The 24280-nt window shown below is 40.4% G+C and overlaps 1 protein-coding gene across 1 annotated transcript in view; it reads right to left on the bottom strand.

The window, feature by feature from the left end:
* Nucleotides 1-709: 709 nt before the first annotated feature.
* pik3cb (phosphatidylinositol-4,5-bisphosphate 3-kinase, catalytic subunit beta) overlaps nucleotides 710-24280 on the bottom strand; it is a 49404-nt gene continuing 25833 nt past the window's right edge. Inside the window, exons 4-24 of the mRNA XM_086260816.1 lie at nucleotides 23228-23456; nucleotides 21079-21308; nucleotides 18437-18616; nucleotides 17023-17190; nucleotides 14515-14604; nucleotides 14061-14315; nucleotides 13883-13979; nucleotides 13663-13793; nucleotides 13280-13327; nucleotides 12200-12388; nucleotides 10969-11090; nucleotides 10596-10739; nucleotides 10326-10425; nucleotides 9501-9697; nucleotides 9300-9409; nucleotides 9057-9135; nucleotides 7778-7945; nucleotides 7572-7695; nucleotides 7317-7462; nucleotides 3726-3858; nucleotides 710-2885 (exon numbers count right to left, since the gene is read on the bottom strand). Coding sequence (XP_086116942.1) covers nucleotides 2748-2885; nucleotides 3726-3858; nucleotides 7317-7462; nucleotides 7572-7695; nucleotides 7778-7945; nucleotides 9057-9135; nucleotides 9300-9409; nucleotides 9501-9697; nucleotides 10326-10425; nucleotides 10596-10739; nucleotides 10969-11090; nucleotides 12200-12388; nucleotides 13280-13327; nucleotides 13663-13793; nucleotides 13883-13979; nucleotides 14061-14315; nucleotides 14515-14604; nucleotides 17023-17190; nucleotides 18437-18616; nucleotides 21079-21308; nucleotides 23228-23456 — 3078 coding nt within the window. The 3' untranslated portion in view covers nucleotides 710-2747. The remainder of the gene's footprint in view (nucleotides 2886-3725; nucleotides 3859-7316; nucleotides 7463-7571; nucleotides 7696-7777; nucleotides 7946-9056; nucleotides 9136-9299; nucleotides 9410-9500; nucleotides 9698-10325; nucleotides 10426-10595; nucleotides 10740-10968; nucleotides 11091-12199; nucleotides 12389-13279; nucleotides 13328-13662; nucleotides 13794-13882; nucleotides 13980-14060; nucleotides 14316-14514; nucleotides 14605-17022; nucleotides 17191-18436; nucleotides 18617-21078; nucleotides 21309-23227; nucleotides 23457-24280) is intronic.

Below are 24280 nucleotides of genomic sequence, written 5' to 3'. Positions count from 1 at the left end.
TAAAGCCACCTATACTTAAATTCAGCTCGCCCCCACCCTGCCAGAAAAGCTCTGACTTTTCAAGGTATGTGCTCAAGACCTCAGAGTTCATCTGTTGGGTGAGTCACCAAGAAGTTAATGGCAGATAAGTTGAAAGGTGCAGTGAGACGGCTCTGCAGATTATTAGTTCAATCTAATTGAGAGCTGGGGAATTTGGAAACTAAAGCAGCATTAACAGTCACGTTCCTATAGCTGTTTTTGAATGTTTTATTCAGTGCAGTAAGGGCCATCTTCCTACTAAAGCATGTTTCTGTAGTGGACATGTACCAGCATGAGAACATGGGATTATTCATAATACACAAACTGGTCTTAAAAAAAAAAGTTGCCTGCAGTTTTTGCTAGAGAGGGCATCACATTTTTGTAAAATTTCAGAGGGTTTGAAACCTTCTGCCCTTTTGATATTTTTCATTTAAATTAAAATAGAGGGAAAAGAGGGAAACTTCTCTTATAACTAGACTCACTCATTTCTGGATGTATACAAACTGGTTTGACTTTTATATTTTTTAGCAAAAATAGCTGTCGAAAATAAGCCTGTGTATATTTCTGTCTAGAATCAAAAAGTTCTCTTGCCTCTTAGAAGAGGGAAAAAAAATATCCATTGGCCTATGTAGGCGCAGAAGTCACTCAGCCCACATCAAGCAGCAGAATAAAAAAAGACCACAGACAGAAATGCAGCACAGTGGAAAATAAATTTAATAAAACTCCTATGAAAACAGAAACCAGCAAAACATTAAAAGCCTGTACATTTGACAATATCCAGTGTCTGAGACTTCTGAAGGCAGGTAGTGCAAAATGCAGCTGCATCACACATAAACCAGCAGGCAAAACCATTACAGGCTTGGGCCCGGGACCAATGTTTCATATGATTAGATATGGTTCATATACTGGGATATTGCACAGGAAAAAAAGAAAAATTCCAAACAGACGCAGATGCTGGTAGAGCACCATATGTTGAAACAAGTAAATAGCTTTACATTGCAGTGTAATGTCCCTACTGATAAATCCCACCCACACAGGTCCAGACTTCAGACTCCGCCCACATCTGCTTGTATGAGGACAAAAAGCCCTTTCAGAAATGCACTCCTTCCAATTAACCTGTGGGCACCTGAACAGGCCACCGTCATGTCTGCTCACTTTAATGGAAAAGTTGAGCTATCAGTCTCACCATAAGCATTTTTGTACACTTCAGGTCACATGACATGACTGGGCCCGTCTTTTAAGCATCCTTGTGAGTTGCTCCGTCAGTAGAGAATGCCCTTAAATGATGATTTTCATCTTTGCCAGTCCAGAAGACATCTTCCTCACTGGAGCCTGTGTGGGAAGGGTGGGGGCAGCTCACTCAGCAGTACCATGCAGCTTGTCTCACTGACAAGTCAGTCAGTAATGTTACTCATCCCATGTCTGAAAGGGGCTAAATACACTTAAATAGAGCGGCACATATCTGCACATTCGATGGAAACAGACTGTTAAAAATACAGTAGAAAAAAAAGAACAAAAAGAAACTGCTAAACATTTTTTCTGTTTTGGTCCTACCATGTTAAAAGCATCAGTTATTTCTCAGTGTACTTGGTGGCTTTAATGCGTTGAATTCTTTAAAAAGGAGGACAATCTGGGGTAGTGGTAACTGGCAGGCGATAACACTTTGGCCAACAATGCTTTTGATTTGACAAAGAGACGACGCACATTGTCAATTCAGAATAAAATAAACTAGAATGAACTGTTTAGTTTATTAAAAGACTATTTAAAATTTCTTATATATGCCTCTCTATAAACATTCCAGTGTTCAACGGTCCAAGTGAAGTGAGATTCAGACAGTGGACCAGTAGGTTCAGAGCATCTCTCGCATCAGTCCTTCTCTTTCATCATTTCCCTCACAAGTTGACTTTGTGGACTTGTACTCTGGCACATCCACATCCAGGGATACATTCTTAAATGGCAGAGGAAAAAGAAATGTCCGAAACGATACAATCTTCCTGAATTTTCTTTTAGGCACACTGAGACGGGAAGCGAGTGTTAAGATGCACTTCCTGTGGCTGTGGTGCACACCATTTTAAGACACAGAGTCAGATGGGGTTTTTTTTTCTTGTCTATTTCATTCTGTCCTTTCTACACCCATCTCTTAGCTCTACTTAAAACAAGTTCAGGGGTGTGGGCACAATATGCACTCCATCAGGGTCTGTTCAGGCAGAGTTTCAAGTCCATCTGACATAACTCAGCCACTCCTAAATTTTATCTTGTTAGCCAGTAGTTCAGCCTGTTCTGTGTGGAGTTTTGTCTGAGAAGGTTTAGCGTGGGCACAGTGGGTGCTTCAGTTCCCTTCCTTTGGCTGCGTGCTCCATCGGCTTTCGTGCCTGTGCAAAATCTGCAATGACATTACCCACCGTGATTCCACTGAAATGTCACAAGACCATGAATGAAGATGGCTCACGGGGCACCGTGCCAGTGTGATGCAAGGTGAGGAGGGATACAGCAAGTAAGGATGCAGAGTAGCTTAACTGAAGAATGAGGGGGCAGATTTTATTCTGTATAGTACAGGAGGGGGGCGACTCTGCTCAAGTTTTGGATATTCTGCTAGATTCCCTTCTTTAAATTAGGGTCTCTGTCACCCTGTCTCCTTGGCACATCCTGCCTCTTCCCTCACACTCTCACGTTCCCTCACTGCGTCCTCTTGGGACCACTCCCCTAGCCTTTGAAAGGTTACAGCTGCCCTAAGACCGGTTGTCTTTGGCCACATTGTGGGCCATCCAGTTCACTTTAGTTGTCCAGCTCTCTCTCAGGGCTTCATCAAACTTTTGGCGGAACTGCTTGAGGGCCTCCTCATCAGTTTTACCCAGAGCCAGGGAGTCCTGAAAAGGGAGCGGAAAGTAAGACAGGATAAGTCATGTGGGCAGGAGGATGAAGATGTAGTCTCCCTGCATACATGCTGACACTCAGTTATTTAAAATGTTATAGACATGTGTATCTGTAGAGTACCAATTTGGAGAATATTAATATTTTTATAAAAGGATTCTACGCTGAAATCTGGAAGACAAATCACCCCCATGTGAATTAACTTCATGATGACATAATGGTCGAAAAATAGCAAGGTTTAGGAACAATGACTGAATTACTGACACTGAAGAAATAATGTTAGTATCAAGATTCTTACGAAGGTCCTGAAGCTATAAGCAGCTCTTTTTTAAAGATGATTTATGGAAATTAAAATTAAAGGTATCGTGGCTCAAGAGTTGGGAGCTCGCCTTGTAATCGGAAGGTTGCCGGTTCGAGCCCCGGCTTGGACAGTCTCGGTCGTTGTGTCCTTGGGCAAGACACTTCACCTACCGCCTACTGGTGTTGGCCAGAAGGGCCGATGGCGCGATATGGCAGCCTCGCTTCTGTCAGTCTGCCCCAGGGCAGCTGTGGCTACAACTGTAGCTTGCCTCCACCAGTGTGTGAATGTGTGTGTGAATGGGTGGATGACTGGGTGTGTAAAGCTATACAAATACAGGCCATTTACCATAGGTAGGGGTCTAAAAAGAAAACGGGATGATATGGATGCTAAGCTAAGCTAAAATATTTGGTTAATCTTTATAAAATACTGATATGTTTGTGCATTCCACCACTACAACACCATATCTATACATGCACACTGTAACAGAACTACAGTTTTTGTGCTCTCCTTGCATCGCCACTTGTGATTGTCGTACCTTTAAGTACTGGATGTCTTTAACTGAAGTGAGCTCAGGTAGTCCAGCAGTCAGCATGAGGGCAAACAGTGTAATGAAGAGGTTGCCATTCTTCCTCAAGATTAGATAGGCCTCCTCACAGTACTGTCGGAAACTACAGGAGCACACAGAGACAAACACACGTTAGTCATTTTGGAACATGGTTTCAATTATTTGCTTTCTAATGAAGTCTATTGTATTTTCTTAAAAACAAACAAATAAAACAAAAACCATAAATCAGTCAGATTTTATCTGCACCAATGTGAAAGCAAAAGCTAAAAGAGAACATGCGAACAGTACCATCCATTGAAACTTTCAATGGAGTTGTTAAGAGAGGTGGAAAAAGGCTTGAGAAAAAGGCTGCTCTGCTGTGGCTCTAAATCGCTCCCTTTTAAAATTGTGAGATGGGGCTTTAGGGGATGATTCACTCGTCAATCAAACCCCATCTTTCTTGAACTTTATTATAAAAAGGTTTTTTTCCACATTCCTAAAACCAATACAATGTTCCAAAATACATTTCAGTTTTCTAACAAAACCTTATGCACAGAATTTCTTAGTGAGCACAGACTGCTGGCCACTGAACCCATTAAAAAAAAACAAACAAAAAAAAAAAAAACTGCTGTGCCCATTTGATTCAAGTTTTGTCTTTTTACAGGAAACTGTAAATACAGACTATAACTGAGCAAAAAAAAACAAAAAGAACAAAAACTCCATTTGTATGCCTGTTTTTTATTGCAGTTCACTTCATAACTGTATTTGAGTTATTTGATGTATAAAACAATGCTAAATGGACTTGTTTTTACACAGAGCTTTTCTACTCGACCTGAGCACTCAAAGTGCTTCACACAACTTGCCTCATTCACACCAGCACTTTTTTCTATGCTTTTTTCAATATAAGAGCTTTCTATCCAACATTCGCATGCATTCATGCTCTACCTCCTGAACTACAACCACCCATGCTAACAAAGTACACATGGTGAAGTCAGTGATTGTGATTCAAGGTTTTTGTTTACACTGTTTGTTGCTAGCAACACAAATGTGTCTGAGCTAAAGGGTGGACCAACACGCTCTTCGTAACGTGCCACACTTCCTTTTCACCATGCAGTAACTCGCTGCACTCATGACTTTGTCTCTGCTTGTAAGAAGCATTTTGAATCCACCTTTTTCCTTGCAGACTTCTGAAGGACACAATCACAGTTGCTCTTCTAGCTTTAATAAAAGCTTGCTGCATAATTTTTTTTAAGCACGCAAAGACCACAAAAAGACACCTCTGATAAATACTTCTTGTGATCCAGAGGGAAATGCCAACTGTCACATTTTGTGCACAATGTGCCAGATATTAAACCACAACTGACGCAGCAATGCGCCGCTACTCCACTTTTCTTTTTACAGTATGCTTTGCTGAGCGATAAAGGTTATTTTCAAGCTCACGTCATGCAGGATGTGCATCTCTGCGCTGCTCTTCACCAGCGCACTGCTGTGCAGATTAGTTGGATAACTTCAAATGTTGCTTCAGCATACTGGGTCTTATGCATGCAGACATGAGGTAATTGTAATTAAACATTTAATGCCTTGGGCTGGTCTTTAAGCTCTTCAGTAGTAATGAAGACATTATTTATATTATTGGTTCATTTATTGCTCAATTATAGTAACTTCAGCTGCAAAAACATTTGATGTTTCACAGGACTTGCTTCTAGGCATCTACCTTCTTGTGAGACAGTTACAAATGCAGATATGCATATAGGCCACAATAACAGATTACTATACCACACGGGTATTTCCACGTCACAAAATGAATCATCTACTTGTTCCACAACAGATCAGAACTTTGTAAACAACAGAGAGCCATTGCTTCGTAATGCCTTTGCACACCACCGCCAACGTGCACCTCATTCTGCAAACACAATACATGCACCATTCCACGTGACTGACATGTCTGAGCTTAGGTATCATTATTGCTGAGCAATAACTTAATGTAGTATCAAACCCATATTTTTCTTGACTTGGCAGCAGCAGCTCTGCACAGGTTTTTCTTTTTTTAAACTTTTTTTTTTTTTCTTTCCTTTAGCAAAAGAAAAAGAACCAGCAACAACAGTTACCAGAGCAGCTTTTAGATTACTAGAGAACATAATGCCTTACATGGATGTTTTCTATTATATTTGGATTGTCCAAATTTCATATAAAGGAAGAATAAAAGTAGAAAGCTGTATCCTTCACTGAGCACATTTTTGCTCAGTGACACATGCTGTTCACTGAGTCTCTACTGCCAACTGCTGGAGGGAGAAGGTACTGCACTGACACTGCTAAAGCTGTGATGTCATTCCTATGTGGCTGAAACAATTTTTTTTTTTTTTTTTTTTTAAAGTTTGCAGATGGAATATCACTTCAGAGTTACTTAGAAATACAAATGGAAATTGAGCATTTTCTGTCATGTAATGTATGTAGCTTTTTCATAGCATGATGAAGTCAGTTGCAATTTTCAGGATGGTAAATCAAGGAAAAAAAAAAGAAAAAAAAAATCAACCAAGAAACAAAAACTTAACATTTTAGTCTTCTATTAACTTACCAATCATACGCTTGTGAGTTGCTAAAACAATTTACTCAGCTCCATTATAGTAAGGGGATGTTTCTAGGTCTCTCTAAAATGCTGACTCTTGAATCCTCACCAAGAACAGGAAAGCATATCAGATCACTCCGGTTCTCCGATCTTTACACAGACTTCTGTCAAAGAACTGATTTCAAAGCACTGAATAGCTTTGAGAGAAAATGCATTTCTGATCTGCTCGTATGAATAAAGTTTGTGTACGTCCCCAAAGTTAAAACAAAACTGGAGAACCAGTGTTCAGATACATGAAGTGTAATAGCTGAACTCCTGTAGTTCTTTTGAAACTATTATGTTTTATCAAGTATTGAGCTACCTAGTTCCACCCACTAGACGTCAATTTAGGAGGTTTCTGGGTATGAGTGGACACTATGTTTCTGTAGAAAATTCTCGGTAATAGTTGTATTTTGACCAGATTGTGTAGCCAGTCTGCGCCATTTAAATGAATTTAAATGAAATGAAGAATGGCAGCATGCATTTAAGACAGCAAACTCCTTCTGTTGCTGCACCCCCTGTTCTGGCCGCCCCCGATGGTCCACACTATACTGCAACATTTACTCTCTTTAGTTGTAAAGCTTTTTATTTTTGTCTTGTATTAAAATAGTTACATTTTCCTGTATGAGTGATGATGATAATAATAATAATAATAATAATAATAATAATAATAATAATAATAATACATTTCACCATGATGTAGTTTACAAAAGGCACTTCTGGTAGCCATCTTGTTAAAGTGTGCCACACAAACTTAGCATCAGACAGGAAAACCAGAATTAGGGCCTTAAACTGTACTTGGTTTATTATTAGTCCAAACAGAGTAAGCTATCAAATGTAAATGATTATCAAATTAATCTTAATGATACAAAAACTTGACTGAATTGCAATAAATGGTTGAAGTTACAGTTTGAATCACAGTGGTTCGTGTGAACAGAGGTGCTGGGGCTGGAGGTAAACAGCAAAGTGAAACAAACCTGCCAAACTTTTCTGTGTTTCCAGTCTTGCCCTGTTGTATGACGTGGATGAAGTCGTGTGTGAGGATAAATGGTACACGCTCCCTTTTGATGCCAAACTTGGACTTGAAGTTGCCCAGGATGTGACCGAAGTCTATGTGAAAGAGCTAAAAAAGAAAACAAAAAACCCCAAAACACACAAGGCCAATCAGTGAAGCCTGTGGAATCAGGAAAAACCAGGTGGAGAATGGAAAAAGAAAACTCAGATTGTCTAACCTGTCCATTGCTGCGGACCATGATGTTGTCACTGTGGCGATCTCCAATACCCAGGACATAAGTGGCTACACAGTAGCCTGCACATGACAGAGTGAACTCCTCGATGGCCCGGTCAAGAGCATCACTGTAAATGCACAACCACAAACAACACTTAAGATCATTTCTGAGGCTGCAGGCTTTTATCTGATCACTGGGCTCCAGCTTACCCAGAGTTCCTCTCTTTGAGCCAGTTAAGCAAAGCATCCTTGTTGAATGCCGCAGCTGCTGCTACATTGCTGCTGGTCAGCTGGATGTTTGCGATTGTTTCTGCAGATGAGACGACCTCAATCAGCCCGGTGCGGTCGCCTGTTGCCAGGCAACCATATGGTACAATTCTGTATAGACGGAGGAGAGCGTAACAATATCAGAACATTTATTATTATTATTATTTTTGGTTTATACATGGATAGACACTTGAAATATCTGATGTAGTGACTTTTGTCCTTTAACGTACAAATGAAGAAATTCTCAGATCTTGCTCAGTAATACATGTGTGACAGGTTTCTGGGTAAGTAGATAAATGTAAGCGTGAGGGTTTTTTTTCCCCCCCCCCCCAACTGTTTTTGCACTCCCAGTGTGGAACAATACTTTGTTATGCGGTTGGTCATGTTATCGCCAATGTTTTCACTTTAACTTCCTTCAGTTCCACAAGATGGCAGCAGGTCCTTGTTTTGTGACGTGGACCTCCTTACAATGACCTCTTCACTGTTCTATTAAACACAGCACCCTCCTAGTCTTTTAAACCTAATACTCAGAGTAGGCTTAGGTTAGAGATTGTATTAGCAGTTTGACAGACTTTAATGGAGACCAAATGTCTTAAAGGCGTTTGTTTCTCAGTCTAACTCAAAAATTAAAAAGCAAAGTAAATTATAATAGAGACAGCTGACAAGGAAGACTGCAAGTGATAAAATATCTCAGTATTTTTATTATATCGTCCCTGTTTTTATTCCCAGTGTCCCACTGCTTTTGAACTGTGAACCTGTGTCCCTGTAATCTGAAACACTGGCCACAGGCTCAACTGTCAAAACACCCCCCTCCACCGCTTAGCTCCAGATGTGTAGGTCTATGTATAGAGAGGGTTTTTGCAAAGTGTGAAGTGTGGATTTGATTAAAAGGTTTTTGACTTTCAGAATTGCACAGAAAATTTCTGGGGTTGATGCAGCTTTTAGAGAGCAACCCTGTGTAACATATGTACACAGCATGTTCAAGTAATTTTAAAGAAAAATGATGGGGTCATTTTTTAAATATTATTATCTATTAGCAATAGAATATATGGGTCAGGGTGTAGTACATGTGTGCCTGTACACAACTCTGTATACATGTTTAGAAAATGAGGCCAGAGGTCTAACTAGCACGGGGAGATTAACTCCCCACAGAGCACAGGAAGAAGAAAAACAATCTTGGCAAAAATCTGTCAGTCTAACACGCACACACACAAAAACTCACCTGAGGTCCAGATGTGCCTCCTTCCAGAGAAGGTCCATTAACCTCAAAATCTGGAGGGTCAACATGTCTTGTCTTAGGTCTAGGAGTAAAAGTCAAGATGAATACTGGGAAAGTGCCTCAGTTTGGAAAAAAAGGCAATATTAAGCTAGAAGGATGACTTTTCTCCTTCCATTCCTTTGCCACTTCCTGCTTCTTTTAATCTCCACCTTTCCAAACCCCCCTCCCCCCTTCTCTGATCCCTACCGTCTCCATTCTTAAAGATGATTCCCAGGGTGTCTCCACTCAGCAGCTTGTTGTTGTAAACAATCCAGAGGGGCTTCATCTTTGAGTCCATATACCGACACTTCTCCACACTATAGAGAGAAAAAAAGACCCATCAGCTTCCTGTAAGAGCAAAGGTTGTCACACTCCGGTATAAATACATAAAAACTTGTGTAATCTTACTTTATGTCAGACAGCAGGACACTGGGGTTTAGAGGGGAGTGAAGGTCTGAAAGAGTCTCCGAGTATCCACTCTGTCTTAAACATGTCATCATGGCCTCCTTGGTCAACATTGCTTCCTTGGTTTTACTACGAGTGTTCTTGATGGTCCCTAATTTAATCAGCTCATTGACTGACTTTAGCTTACTCAGGGCTTCCACCTGGCATATCAAGAGAAGAACAATGTAACAGAACCAAACATACAGGTTTGATTTAACCCCGTGAACAAAGTTCTCCTGTTACTAAGAACTGATATCATTCTCCTGAAATAGACAACGTCAGCATTGTGTCACCACTGTGTATACGCTACCAAACAGGAAATTTGGCCAGATAAATGATAAGGAAGTCACAGGATGATTTGAGAAGAGACTGTCAAAACCAACAGTGTAGGGGCCAAAGGTCAGCGGGCAGGATGGGTGACAATGCTGGCACCGGAGAGGCTAAAAATACCATAGAGCTACCCCAGCTGAACTTAATAGATCAGCACTAATCTGTCAGGTGTGTGCAGATTTTTCAAAGTAAAATTGCAGTTTCTAGCAATAAAACATTTCAGCATATTTGAGTAACAGAAAAATGTTGATGATTTATTAATTAAATCTTAATAATGACATATCTACATCATGTCCTGACTGCCTGAAATAACAGTTGCAATACATTAAGATTTCTGCCTCCAGCAAGTTTTAAGATTTGCAAATGAAACGTGGGAGTCTAAAACAAAGCAGTCATCACTTTTACTATTTTTTTTTAATAGTGTGAGAGAATAGGTGTGTGTGGGTGCGTTCAGCTTGCCTGTTTCTTTAGAACCTCAATATGAGGGATGTTGCTTCTACAATAGGCTTCTAGGAGTAGCGCAAACTGGACTGAAACAGCTGGCATGTGGATCTCTGACCTGTAGAGGGCAGCACAGAGGAGGAATGGACAAACGAGAAACATCTAGAAATTTCAAACATTCCCTCTCCTTCTCCCTTAGTTTGAATATGTAACTGTTCAAAGCCTGCATGTTTATTTCCACAACACTCAATTGCCTCCACACACACGCGCACACACAACCACACCCACCGTAGATGCCAGAAGAGGAAGTGTCCAATCTGGCGGTTTCTTTGAGCACGCTCTAACAGGAAATGAGTGAGGGCGCAGTCATAATAGGGCTCGTAACGCAACACCTGCACCAATTGTAGCAGGTACTGTGACAGTTCCTCATCACTGATGAGGGGAAAGAAGAAACAGGAAGACAGAAACTTAGAAAGACCATTTTTCTAAACAGTAATGTAATCCAGTGTATGATTAACAGCATTTAAAACAGACCAAGTGTGTTTGTGGTCAGTTGATGTATATGGAACAAAGAAAAAAGCATACTTTATTGGAGCGTATAATAAATGTAATATATGACAGTGAAGTCTACTGCATTTCATAAAAGTGTGCAAGGATTTACCTCATGTCCTTTAAACAGCGCACAGCATACTCTCTGACATACTGGTCAGGATAGTTGAAGTCCAGCAGCTCCAGAGCATCTCTGGGACTCAGTTTGGGCCAAATCTGGAGCAGTGCCTGGAGCTGGGAGAGACAAACAACTTTAGAAACAGATATGCTGACATTTAATCAGTTAGATATGATGTGTGACCAAAAAGGACAACAGATCCTAAAGCATCAAAATCATTCTCCTGTTTAGAGCCATCTTCTCATGCACCTTCTCTTATTTTTAGATCACTCCTGTTAAATACACTGTAGAACTTCTGAAGTGCAAAACTCGTTATCCATTTCAGGGAAGTTGACTAAGTTCGAGGAAGCCAAATCTGGCAAGTGGCCTAGGTGGTGAGCAAGACTGGCCAAAAAAACTCCCATGTTTCCTTAGCACACACTACAGTTGTGATCATTTCGTCTGAATATTAGAGCCGACAGCCTCACCCCGGAGGACTAATTTACGCTACACATAGCAATAGTACAGAGATAGAGACTGATACATTTTACATCAGGGAATGCTTTTAGTTTTTAAATGGACCTGTGAATCAAATGCCCATGGGGTCACACATAATAAAGATGCTAATAAATTCTATAGCAACAACAGTTAGGACTGTAATTTCTTTCCTGTAAATACGGTTGAGTGTGAGTGACTTTATTATGATGCAGTTAATCATTTCAACAGTGATAATCTTGCCCCCAAGTAGAGACTCTATCACAGGCTTTTTGCTTCATCTGTGCCGTGACCGATGACGCTCTGCTTCTCACAACAGTGCTGGCAGCTGTGGGTTTATTATTAAATTAGATTTTAGTTTTAAGGAGGACAGTTTAAATTCAGTGCAACTTGCCTGCACTCATAGACGTAGATGAAGGTGTGACCAAGTTTCATAGGACCCTCTTAACATTGCACATCATATCCGTGCTGTGCATTTTTGACACCAACCCATAACATTTGTAGAGCTCAGACTACTATACATTAAGAGATACTGTCACACATTTTATGTCAAAAGTAGTAAAAATATGAGACTGACATTTGTGCATAAGCTCAATATATGAAATATGACCTTTTCTGAATTGTATGGGATTGCACTGAATCAAACAGTTTGCTTTTTAAAGAATCAATTTTTTAAAACCTTGAAACAAGTGCTGACTTAATATCATTATATCCTCAGTAACACCCCATAACAATGGATATGCTTCCTAACCTGGGCCATGTCCTCATGTTTGCTCCACTTGACAGAGAGTAGCAGCTTGGGCAGCGACTGGGGGAAAGTCTCACGACAATCTTGTCGTAGTGTCCAGATCAGATCCTTTTCATTTTCACAGAGCTGAGAGACCGGGTCACGCTCCATGATCTCCTTCAGCTCCATGTAGAATTTCTTAACACCACGACCCTGAGAGCAAAACGGTTCAGAAAAGAGAGAAAAGGTCAGCTGGGTTTGGGATTTTGAGATACAAAGGAGCAGAAAGGTGGACGTAAGGAACTCAGAGCGTGTAGATGAGCAACTGCATTTACTGTAAATAACCACATGAGGGCAGGAGAGCATTAAAGTAGTAACATTCTCACCATCTTTGCAATGTGCATGAGTGGGCCAAGAACTAGCATTCATTTGTTTGTTAAAAACTTGTAAAGTGTCTGATTCAACAAAGAGGCAGGATTTTAGTAGCTACAAAATGTAACCCAAGTCCTGACATTCACGTTCTTTACAGGTAAATAACAGCTGAGCTGTACAGCGCTCTATACTAATATGTAACATGACACGCTGTAACAATGAAATTACAACTTTTAGTCAGCGATAATCTAGTTTCTCTCACGCACAGACTGCATATTTAAAAAAAGAAAAGGAAAAAAAGAGACCGTGTTCAGGCATGCCCTCTAAGTAACAGCAGATTACGTAACTGGCTGTAACACACCCATGAGTGGGTTTTCAGTTGAGGGGTGGTAAGAGGAAAACGTACATGTAATCTGATTAGCGTGCGTAGTTTTGTACTTTTGAAGAGGATTTGAATATTTTTGCAGCTACACCCTGCCAAAGTAATAACAATGGGTTTCCAAGGAAACTAGCAAACGGGTGCCTGTTGAGGTTATATTTGTACTGTGTGACTCTAAGAGTGTGTGAGGAGAGAGATGGGCATGCTGCATCATTTCTCACATTTCGTGTAAGCCATCATGTAGCAATCACTACTGTGCTTTCAGCTTCGCTGCACTTTTATGTATTCTGAATGAATTCAATCATCTAAACACATTCGCACACAGTCAACTCCTTTTTTGTATATGAACTCACAATGGACACACAGTCAGCGCTGACCATCTCTGCAGCTTTTTCCAGTATCTGCAAAAAATTCAAATGAAAAAAAAATGCATGAGTGAACGCACACTGATGCATCAGAGTGCATTAAACAGGCCGAGCACGTCCTGATCCTCTCATGCTAACAGCTACCACTTCATCATAATCACTAGGTACTATTTTGAAGAGCACTAAGCCACTCTGCTGACAATTTCAGCTGAACTCATGCTATCAAAAAAAGCCCATACTCAGTTTTTCATTCGCAGATGAATAGTGTTTATCCATACATCACAAATCTAATCTAATTGGTATGTTTTAAAAGGGCAAATGGGTATCATCTTATTAATTTGACTGAATATGACGATTGACTGCTGTGTGACCTTGTCAAAAGGAGGGAAGACGATGGGGTGTGAAGAGTACTCTGGGAAGTGGATGTGCAGTGCTGTAGCGTTCTCAGTGTATGGGTTGGTCTGAATGGTTCCTATGGGGTTCAGCATCTCTTCAAGTTCATCTGGGCAGGAGAGACACACATGCATAGCTGATATGAATTTGCCCTTTATTAATTATTAAATTATACCGTGACTTTGTGTATGTCTATACCAGGAAATGATGACCAGCAGTGCAGGATGATGTCTCCAGTCTTCAGCTGCCCTTTATAGTCAAACACCATGGTGTTTACCCAAGCTATGGGGTAGTGCTGGATCATACAATTAAATGTTAGTCAATATAAGATAGTTTGGAAAAAAGGCACTTGTCTGATAATGTGCGTCCCACTCACCACTTTCCCCGCCTTGCGGATGGTCTGATACTTGTTGATGTGTGGATTTTTGGTGGACTTTTGCTTCTTAACCTTGTCCATCACGGCATAGATAGCAAAACAAAGGCGGGTCATGCGGGGCAGGTCACAAACGGAGATTTCAAACTCCACTGTGTTGTCTTTCCACGTGTGCTCTGAGCGCCCGCTACTCTCGTTGCTAACTGCCGGCTTGCAGAGAAGCTCTGTACCGTGAAAGAGCCCCGCCCTAACCTGGACCTGTGTACGGCAGGAAGGGTTGAATTTTACAATTACAAGCCAACCTGCCAATGGCCATAGATGCAAACTTAGACAAAATATCTTTGCTAGTTTGTGTGAAACTGGAAAGACAGATGGCACAGGTTTGCAGGGTTTGTGCAGTGACAAACTAATAGGTACACACATGACTTTTTAATAGATGCAAACAAGAAGAGTTTACCTTGGCAGTTTCCTCTGCGTTCACCTTGCTGCCTTTCACAAGAACTATCCTAAAGGGCTTAGGCACGTCCCACACACACGTCTGTACTTGCTGCAGAGGAAGAGTGAGAGGAGGGAAAAAAACCCCAAAAAAACAAAACAAAACTGAGGGACTGGCATAATGTACTGTGAAGATATACACACTCAAATGCTTAAAAACTAAATAAAAAAAACAAAAACAGCAACAGTTCCAGACACAGGCACAAACAACAGGAAAGGTCAGGCAGGTCAGTCTGATGTCAAGCCAAGTGGATTTGTGAGGGTCAGCAAGTCAGCAGAACAAACAGTCACATGACACCTACAAACTATGAACAACACAGCACACTTCCTGCCCGTCTCTTTGCTCCTATGTGATTAGACTGATGTAATGTCAACGTGATCCCTTATCAGAAAAGATGGAAGTATGTTTGTTTGATTCTACTGTTGCAGGCAGAAACAGCTCCATGTCAAGTAAAGCATAATCACAAAAAAACAAAACAAAACAAAACAAAAAAAAACACTCCGTACTTCTGTTTTCTTTTCTAATTATCAGTCAGCTTTCCAACAGCAGAGCATCCAATAACCACTTCCTTGCAAGAAAATAAAATCTCACTTCCTGTCTCAAATAGCCGCAATTCTACAGCAACCTTATTAAAGTCTGCCCAGTGTCCGTTTCTGTCTGCTTCCTCTATTGCACCATTCTTTTCTATGGTACTTTAAAGAACACTGACAAGACCGATATAATAAAGAAAAAGCACAGAAAATATGCAAAAGTCCACAAAACAAAAGAAAAACACTTTAAAATGTAAGCTTTTTTTAGACTAATTAGAACAACAACAAGAGGAAGTGATAGGAGATGTAATCGTCATAGACCATGAACACATTTATTTACACGTGCCATGCACTCAAAATGATTTATATCTTAACTCAGTGGACAAAGAACATATATCTATATCTATATCTGTCTGCATTTAATACGGTGGAAAGAGTTACATCCATGAGTTTCCTTTACCTGTGATGAACAGTGTGATTTAGCCACTTATATGACAAAGTTTGGAGATGCGTGGTTGCATCATACACTGTGCTTCAGATCTAGTTTCATACTCTGTGCTCTACTATTAGCCCTTAAACAGAGCAGCATTTAGTGCATTTTTGATGGCAGGTAACCCCCCCCCCCAAAAAAAAAAAACAACAAAAAAAAAAAACCCTAATCTTCACAATACTGTTAGTACACATTTTCATTGAGAACCACAACAACTACTGAAAAATCATAATGCTTCTTAACTGTAGTTAAAACCCTGCCAGGTAAAAACTGCGCCATCAGTAAATAGAAAACCTTGATTACACTTTCCATATCAGCCCAGGTCCAAGTGACATACATATAATCACAATCAAGGCTTCACAGATAACAAGCAAGGTGTTACAGCTGTTTAGTGAGAGGGTGATAACTGAGGTAGGAATTCTCTTGTTGTGATGTTGAGAGAAAGAAAAAAAAAAAAGCGCTAAGTTTGTTTTGATTAACAGACATTTCCAATGTTGAGCAAGAGGCGTTACAAAAAGGAAAAAAATATACCAACTTTAGAGCTGAGGCAATTAAAACTAATTCAAGTGAAATTAATTACAGGTACAAGATATCACAGGGAATTGTGTTCTTGGAATAAATGTCACTTCATGATAGGACACAAATCATGACACAAAATGATTGTGATAGTTTCAGTGCAGGGAGTGTATGCTACATGCAGTCAAAGTGAGAAATGGAAGGGCAGTGAAATGACTGGCTGTTAGTACTGCAGAGGAACAGAGATCTTAAATCAAGCAGGTGCAAAGTATAAGGAAAGGTTATGAAGCCGTAGCTGTTCCTGCAGCGTTACATAATAAATTTAACGTTTCAATCCTTTATCAGGTGACTCATGGTTGAAATATTTATCAACTTTTGAAACCACACATCACCGGGGCTTCAACAGTATCAGGCAATTAAAACCCCTAGGAGACTAGCTAATGAAGGCCAATGAAATTCAACCTGACATTTAAAATGTGGATGCACGCATTGAGCTGTGATGTCACTGTGCACCTGCAAGCAGTGCTAAGACGCTGGCAATGATTTCCTGACAGCGTGGCAAATGCTGGTAGTGCAGTACAGGCTGACACACTGCCTCATAAAAGAGACACCTGCCAAAAGTACTTGTTTACTTACTAAACCTCCACACCTGTGCAGGTGAATCAACTAAAGTGTGCAACTTTTCTTATATTGATGCGAGAGCAGCAAATGCTGGTGGATATCAAGTCACTGTAATCTAGTGCACATAAGAACGTTTTCTTACATTTTCAACCCCCTGTTTAGGCCTGATCACGTCAAACAAATCGCCATCAAATCAGATGATGTACAGCTGTTAGCAAAGCACAGTTTCTTCGAAAACAACATCAGCCGATTAGCAGACACACTCATAAAAATTATATTGTTCACAGAGTCATGCATAATATTTGGACTAACCGTGGGAGGCCTTCTCTTGGGAGGTAGCGGTAAAGGTGGGTTGGAGGACTTGCGGCTAACCACAGCGCCAATGGCTGAGATTTCCTTGTCAAACATAGTCTTTACAGTGCTGGTGTGGACCAGGGTGAGGTGGGGAGCCTCCTTGGCCTGCAGGCATGAGCGAATGTACTGCACACAAGACAGGACAGGAGATTTTAGGAGGTTGTAGCCATGTCATGTTAAAGCAGTCTCTGGAGCAGAAAAAGTGCTAAAGTCACTTAAGCTAATGAGCTAGAGACCGAATAAATGAGAAGTGAAATTTAATCTCTGCACAACTTGTCAGCAGACTTCAATGTAACATGGAAGACTGTGCACAAACAATTTCAGGTATTTCATTATTATCTTGATTATATTTTTAATGTTTAAAAAGCACATCATGCAGCCTGCCCACATGGATCCAAACAAGATTCAGATGCATAAAAATGTGACTACATCTTTACACACACACACACACACACACACACACACACACACACGCGCGCTTACACTGCTGGACTAATAAAAACAGACCTAAGAAATCTATAAAACAAAATATTTCATGATTTCTACCTGGCAGTGTTTCCCAATGGAATTTCAGACGTAAATTAAAAACATTAAAAAAAAAATAAAAAAATCACAGACCAAGCAACCACTTCAATATACTTAACAGAAAAACAAGAACTTACGAAGCATAACATGTAGATACACATGTATATATTTTTTCTCAGCTTATAACAGCTACCTGCAAGCTAATACTTTGGCAGTTTTGAGTCATCCATCATACTGCTCAATATCACTTAAACTTTATCATGCTTAGTTGTTTCATATTCAGAATGAACTAACAAGAAAACGTAAGCTTGCAATTGATTACTCTGAAAAATTAATGTGCAAAAAACCCCACAAAACACAACGTATAATTCTTAAGGGGAATAAAGAGTAACTAGCGAGCATATGTTTCAGCAAATAGCTGTAATCGTGCTCCAAATTGTCTCCAAAACAGCTGAAATGAGTTGTACATAAACACACTTTATTTTGATTTTTTTTAAGAAATAGAACCCACAAATAAACCTCTACTGAAAATATTTCTTAGAAACCAATTTGATGCTGATGGTTCGAGTACAACCTCATACTATTTGAACTTGTAAACATCTTTCTTTGCAATCAGAAAACAGGCTTTGGTGTGTTGCTGTCACAGTAATAACACTGCGAGACCCTTTTTGACCTTCAGTTGCAGTGGTCTCCCTATTGGTATTACTATACAGCAGCAACAACATTTTAAGAAGACTGTATCTGCTATATCTGTGCATGAACCTGAAAGTGAGACATGTAAGTTGATGTTGAAGTTCATCAGCCACTCACAGACACTTAAACACAGCTTTGATATGCAGCCACTGACCTTGTATTGAATCAGTGGATGGTCTCCACCAAGGAATTCCAGACATTGGCTGACCCTCAGTATATACTGACCCCTCCATACCGCGTCCTCAGATCCGTGGGTGGTCAGCCACTTTTTCAAAGCCTGCTCCATCAGCTCATTGGGGGTGCAAGACAATGACACCTTCAGACTGGCAGAGTCCTGCAAGAAGGGAAAATAGACAGTCAAGTGTTTATTACTGGTCAAAATGTATTTGGGACCATCTGAGAATAAAATAGCTGTTTGTTTTTTTTAAATCATCGTTTGTGTGTATATTTGGTACCCTCTATGATTTAAATACAAACATTTCTCTCACACACACACACACACACACACACACACACACACACACACACACACACAGAAGCTGCATTTGCTTGTTCATCTTAAACAGGAAGAGCACAGTAAAACAAGTAATGATATAAGATCTATAAGACCATAACAAAAGTCTCTCAATTTTCATGTGTACAAGTAACTGATACACAGAGTGAGTTCATATACATGCAATCACTTGGTACACTGATGGCTGAATTCATTCAGGATTTCCACTGATGTGTGTTCAAATACGTGTTAGCCTCCATCGCCTTATCACAGGGAATCTACCAGGTTTGCTGTGTGACCGTGAGGCTCACTGCATCATGCCATTTATAGCACAGCACTGACCCGATACCAGAGATGGAATTGCTTTTAATTTCCTGGTGATTTAATAAAAACATCCTTCATTAGTAATTTAAAAAAAAAGCGACCTTAGCTGCATTAGTGAGGATCTACACACAGCAGAGATATTAAAAGTTTTTACTAATTACACGCTGGTAACTATAAAAGCCATATTTTAAACGCTAAAATGAGACTTGACGTGAACATGGAGGAGGAAGTCGGTCAATGATTTAGACAGTCCACACCAAACCCTGGTTATTTCTGAACAATAAACGACACCACTGCACTTCCTGTCTATAATGTAGCTTATTGTGTCTGATCTCTTAAAATAAGACTTCCTGCCAATGTTCACCTGAGTGCGGTGGCACAGATGGCCAGTCTTTGTATTATGTGCATGTGTGTGCCTGTGATGTTGATCAAAGCTGATATACAGGAGTCTGGAGGGATGTGACCATCTGTTTTATTATTAAATAATATTATTTCTATTACAGAGGCAAAGAGAAAGGCCGAGACAGATGGAGGGACATAGTCAAGTGAGTTCAGAGAAAAGAAGGGAGCTCATTTTAATCCGCATTTTGGTCCCTTGAGCTGCCATGCTAATGTGTGCGTGCATCTGAGAGAATGGCATAATTTCACTGATGGTTTTGACCCACTTATTGTCGTCACATGTCTTGCTAGTTGGGCTCAATCACGTGACTGTTGTGAAGCTGCCAACTGTGAGAGCAGGGGAGAAAAAAAAAAAAAAAAAAAAAAAGGCTGAGCTACAGTACATGTGCCTGCGCTGGTGGAGTCACATGGTTACTTTTGCTTCTAAAACAAGGTGGTTTTGTCTTCTGTAGTGGAGCAGTAAGTCACACGGTTATTCTCAATTCATTATGTATACAGAGATGTTGAACAGACAAAACTTTACACGTATATTGTAAAGCTCATTACAAAACAAAGACAGCTTCTTCGTTAGCACTCATGCTATCTCTTTTCAACACCAAAAATATTACTCAAGTGTCTTTTTGTCTACTCTTGCTGATTGCAGTAAAAAAACGATAGAATAGATATAAATTAGCCACAATTCACTGAGGATCCTTCTCAGCATCGTGCAATATAAGCACAAAATGAAGCAACACGAGGATACATTATATGAACTTGTTTTAAAAATAGAAATTAAGAATTAATGTCAGAGCTGTCAAAACCCTCAGGAAAGGTCTAAGATCATCCAAAATAAGTTCTCTTTTTGACTTATTCCTACAACGCTAGTGCAGAGCCTGTTGAGAGGAAGTATAACAGGTTTTATTGATGCTGTAAAAATGATTAAAGCTGATGTTTTGAAAAGAGGACAGCCGTAAGAGGTTCAGCGATTGTGGTAGAAAGACCAGACTGGATGAGGCATTCTAAAGAAAGCTGCAACCTGTGAACTACATGATTGAGTTTTTCATCACAAACCTTGCATTTATGAAATTACAGGACTATAATAAAGAAAACACTTTTTTACAGAATGATTTTGAAGTGAAGGTAAAAACATCTATTATCCTGTTTAGGCCCATTTTGAAACAGAATGGCTATAAAGCTGTGCAGGACTCATTTATTCCAACCCATGTTTATGCATCTGAATGAAATGAAAATGTAGCCTTCTTTGATAATAAAAAAAACAAAAAAAACAAAACAAAAACACAAAGACTAAACTAGTAAAGACTAGTTTTCTGTTCTACTTTACAGGCATTTTTTAAATGCTTTTTATACCCAAATTTTCTATGTAACATTCACACTCCAAAGGACTAACTTCAGGTTCAGTATCTTGCCTAAAGATACTTTGGCATCCATACTGGAGCAGCCAGGGCTCGAACCACCAACCTTCTGATTAGCAGACCTGCTCTACCTCCTGCATCTATAGTTCAGTGTATCCTTTTTATTTATCCTACATAAACTGCCACTGATTAAGCTACGCTGCACTGTTCTGCATTACAGACCCTCACCTGGGACTGGTCAAAGTGGATAATGACTTTCAGGTCCACCGGTGCATCGTTGACTCCGGCTGTGATCGCGGTCACTGCCGCAGGCTCCAGCTGTGGGGAGTAGCAGGCTTGCACCCACTCCGAGAATGCCATCATTTGTATTTGTTGCATCCTCTCTTCACTGATCCGAAACATCTTACTCCGAAAATCCTTCACCTCCTGGTCATTTAAGGCATCAAGTTCATGGAGACCTAGAGAACACGAGTAAAGGACACCGTTACAACATTGCAAAAGAAAGCCGTGCCACCACTTTAAGAAAGAGGGGCACTTGGATATCAGTAATTTGTCTACAAATCTAAATTGATGATTCTTAATGTTACAAGAAATCAGCGTAAAACCCCCCCCCAAAAAAAAACAAACTGACTTCAACCAATTCATCAACAACTTTGCAGCCCTTCAGTTCATCTACTGAAACAAGCTGTTCCAGCTGTTCCCTATAAGCCAGTTTATTTCTTTCTTCTGACTCACAAACAGAAGGTTTGAACAGCACATTGTGGGGGCCATCTGCTTGAGAGGAACACAGTAAAGATATTCCCTCTCTTTTACATCATACAAAGCATAACAGGTTCAATTTAAAGACTGATAATGGTCAAGTTGAGTTTTTATTAAAAATGGCAATGTGGATTCTTAGTATGGAACAAAATTAATTAGCATTTTTAACTAAAGTCAGTACGAAACTTCTGAAATAAGAGAAACGAGTAGGAAGATGGTGAATATTCCTAAAGTAACACACTTGAACACAGAGGCTTTAAAATTAATAGAAAATGCACAACCACCTGTGGGATGTTCAGTGCCAGACACCAGCAGTAATGAATGTGCATAAAATGATGACTGTCTCCATGTTGGATTACAGTAGAGCCCCTTAATATTCACACACAGAGGTATAAGTTGCTGTTGGGCTGATCACAGTCCACCTTCTGCTTTTATCACTGGATTATTATTATTATAATTTTTTTAAAGGGTACTTTTCATTCACTCTTGAGTAATGAAAACATGTTGACATTTAAAGGCATTTCACATTCATATGACCCTCAGCATTCAAGAAGGCTCTGAAGCACATTAGCTGTGTAGACCAAGTTTGTGTGGCTGCATTACTGGAGGGGGAAAACATGGTTGACACGTGTATGTGTGCCTGTGTGTGCGCGTGTGTGTGTGTGTGTGTTGACCTTCTAGACAAGCCTGTGAGGTTCCCTTTGAAACACCGCTTTACTCTTTCAAAAGCCTTTAAGAGATCAGGTCAGACCAAAGTGGAGTCGGGGGGGGGGAATATCAATATCACCTGAGTCTTGATCAATTACACTCAGAGCCTCTTCTCTTCTTCTTTGAAGAACAAAGGACTTCCAATTCGTAATCTCTTGGTTGGAAGAATGCTGAATGTGTGTCTGTTTAATAATCCAATGGGGCTACACTACTTCCCTTTCATTACTGATTAACCTCTCTGTTATTCTCTTCAGTAGTCACGGCATCGTTTTGCCTTTAAAATCTCTGAAAAGACTTTCCACTATACTTTACCTGCAGCCCGCTGTAATGCGTTTACGCCTGCTTTCAGGAATCACTCCCGAAACTCAACGTTACTGTGCCTTCTTTCATGTATGATAAACAAACTGAGTGTTGATCATGACGCAAGGTTTTCACCTTGCTTCAAGACTTAACACCGCTTTTCCTCCAAATAGTTAATCACCTCAGAGGACTGGGCTGTTATACGGTAGTGACAGAGCCCCTGTGTTCTTTGAAAAGGCCCAATCTTCAGAGAAAATGCAAAGTGACATGTGATGGAAGGCATGTCAGGAACACGTCCAGTCAAACATCACGCTTCTCTATCAGTTAGTGATAGAAGCCATCTGCACAGGAGCCTTGGGTCTGAATGCATGGGAGAGCGTGCTGAGTGGGAGAGCTGCTTAGCATACTGGAGGAGGTGCTAACGGCTTGTTGTGAGGTAGGAAAGATTTACAGTCCCATTTACCAGCTCTTAAGTGCTTTTCTTTATTGGAAATGTCAAACACGGAGAATAAAGGAATCTATCCGGAGCGGAGGAACGCATGTGAGAGAGCTTGTGTGATAATGTACTGCTTCAAACCGAGGTAGAGTCTTAAAAGCGATGCTGCATTACCCTTGCCGATGAGCACGCCGATCTTGGAGTCCAACAGGCGCTCTGCTCGACCACAGTTGCGCATCACCAGCTTGAGAACGGGCAGGAAGGGGCGAACGTCGCACAACCGACGCGTTTCGTCCTCCAGCTCTTCGTGTACGGCTGCCTGGTTGACACACTCGAACATGTGGCTCTCCATTTCGCCGAGTGCAGGAAACAGTGGGAAGCTCTGAGCCTGCTTCCATAAGAGCTAGAAGGGAGAAGAACAAATATGTTCCACTAAGGTATTTTTGCCCCACACACAAAAAAAAAAAAAATCCACACGGCGAGTTTTATTGTAGCCATTAGCCCATATTAAATAAATCTTACATAAAATGAGCAACTGTAATAAACATCACATTTTATTTGACAGTTTCATAAAACAAGGCTGAGAGCATTTTCAAGAATGAGAAATGGACGTGACTCATATCTTTACAACACAGTTTCTGGGTGAGGCAATCAGAGTACGACTCCCCTGCCTGCCAGCCCCTGGTGGTACACTTCATGCCCCTTTGCTCCCCACAGCCTGATCACAGGATGGGTGTCAAAGAGCGAGTCTTTTTGTGAGGAAAAAGGGATGCACTCTGGCAAAACAGAACAAGCCTCCTCTCTCCTCTCCACAAACACTCAAAACATTTCCCACAGTTACTTTCTCTGAACTGCTTTTGTGAGCAAGTGATCTCAACATGTGACAAATGGAAAACAAAGAGTTTCAAATGATAACTCATTTCCCAGAATCGCTGTAAAACATTTTGGGGAGCTCGGCTGTAGTCTGAAACATGAATGGAGGCTTGTGAATGAAAGAAGCAGTCATTCACAAGCCCACTGCTGGCCATATGATCACTAATAAAGAGTTTTGTACAGACGGTCTGAAAGCCTGCAAAAAGTTAAAGAATATTCTACCCTTTAGCTAAACTAACAGCCTCTGGCCTTTCACAAACACGGCTTCTGTTTGATTCACAGGTTTATGTACTTTTTAAAATGCAAACACGTCCGTGTATGGGTTTATACCAGTGTGCAAGGACGCAGACCTCA

This window comes from Aulonocara sp. 'chitande type north' Nkhata Bay, linkage group LG14 (assembly GCF_057382095.1).
Source record: "Aulonocara sp. 'chitande type north' Nkhata Bay isolate Kocher_YH1m ecotype deep benthic linkage group LG14, A_spYH_male_GT1.1, whole genome shotgun sequence".
Lineage (NCBI taxonomy): Eukaryota > Metazoa > Chordata > Actinopteri > Cichliformes > Cichlidae > Aulonocara > Aulonocara sp. 'chitande type north' Nkhata Bay.
Note: the sequence above shows the minus strand (reverse complement) of the source record. Positions and strands in the feature narration are given on the sequence as shown.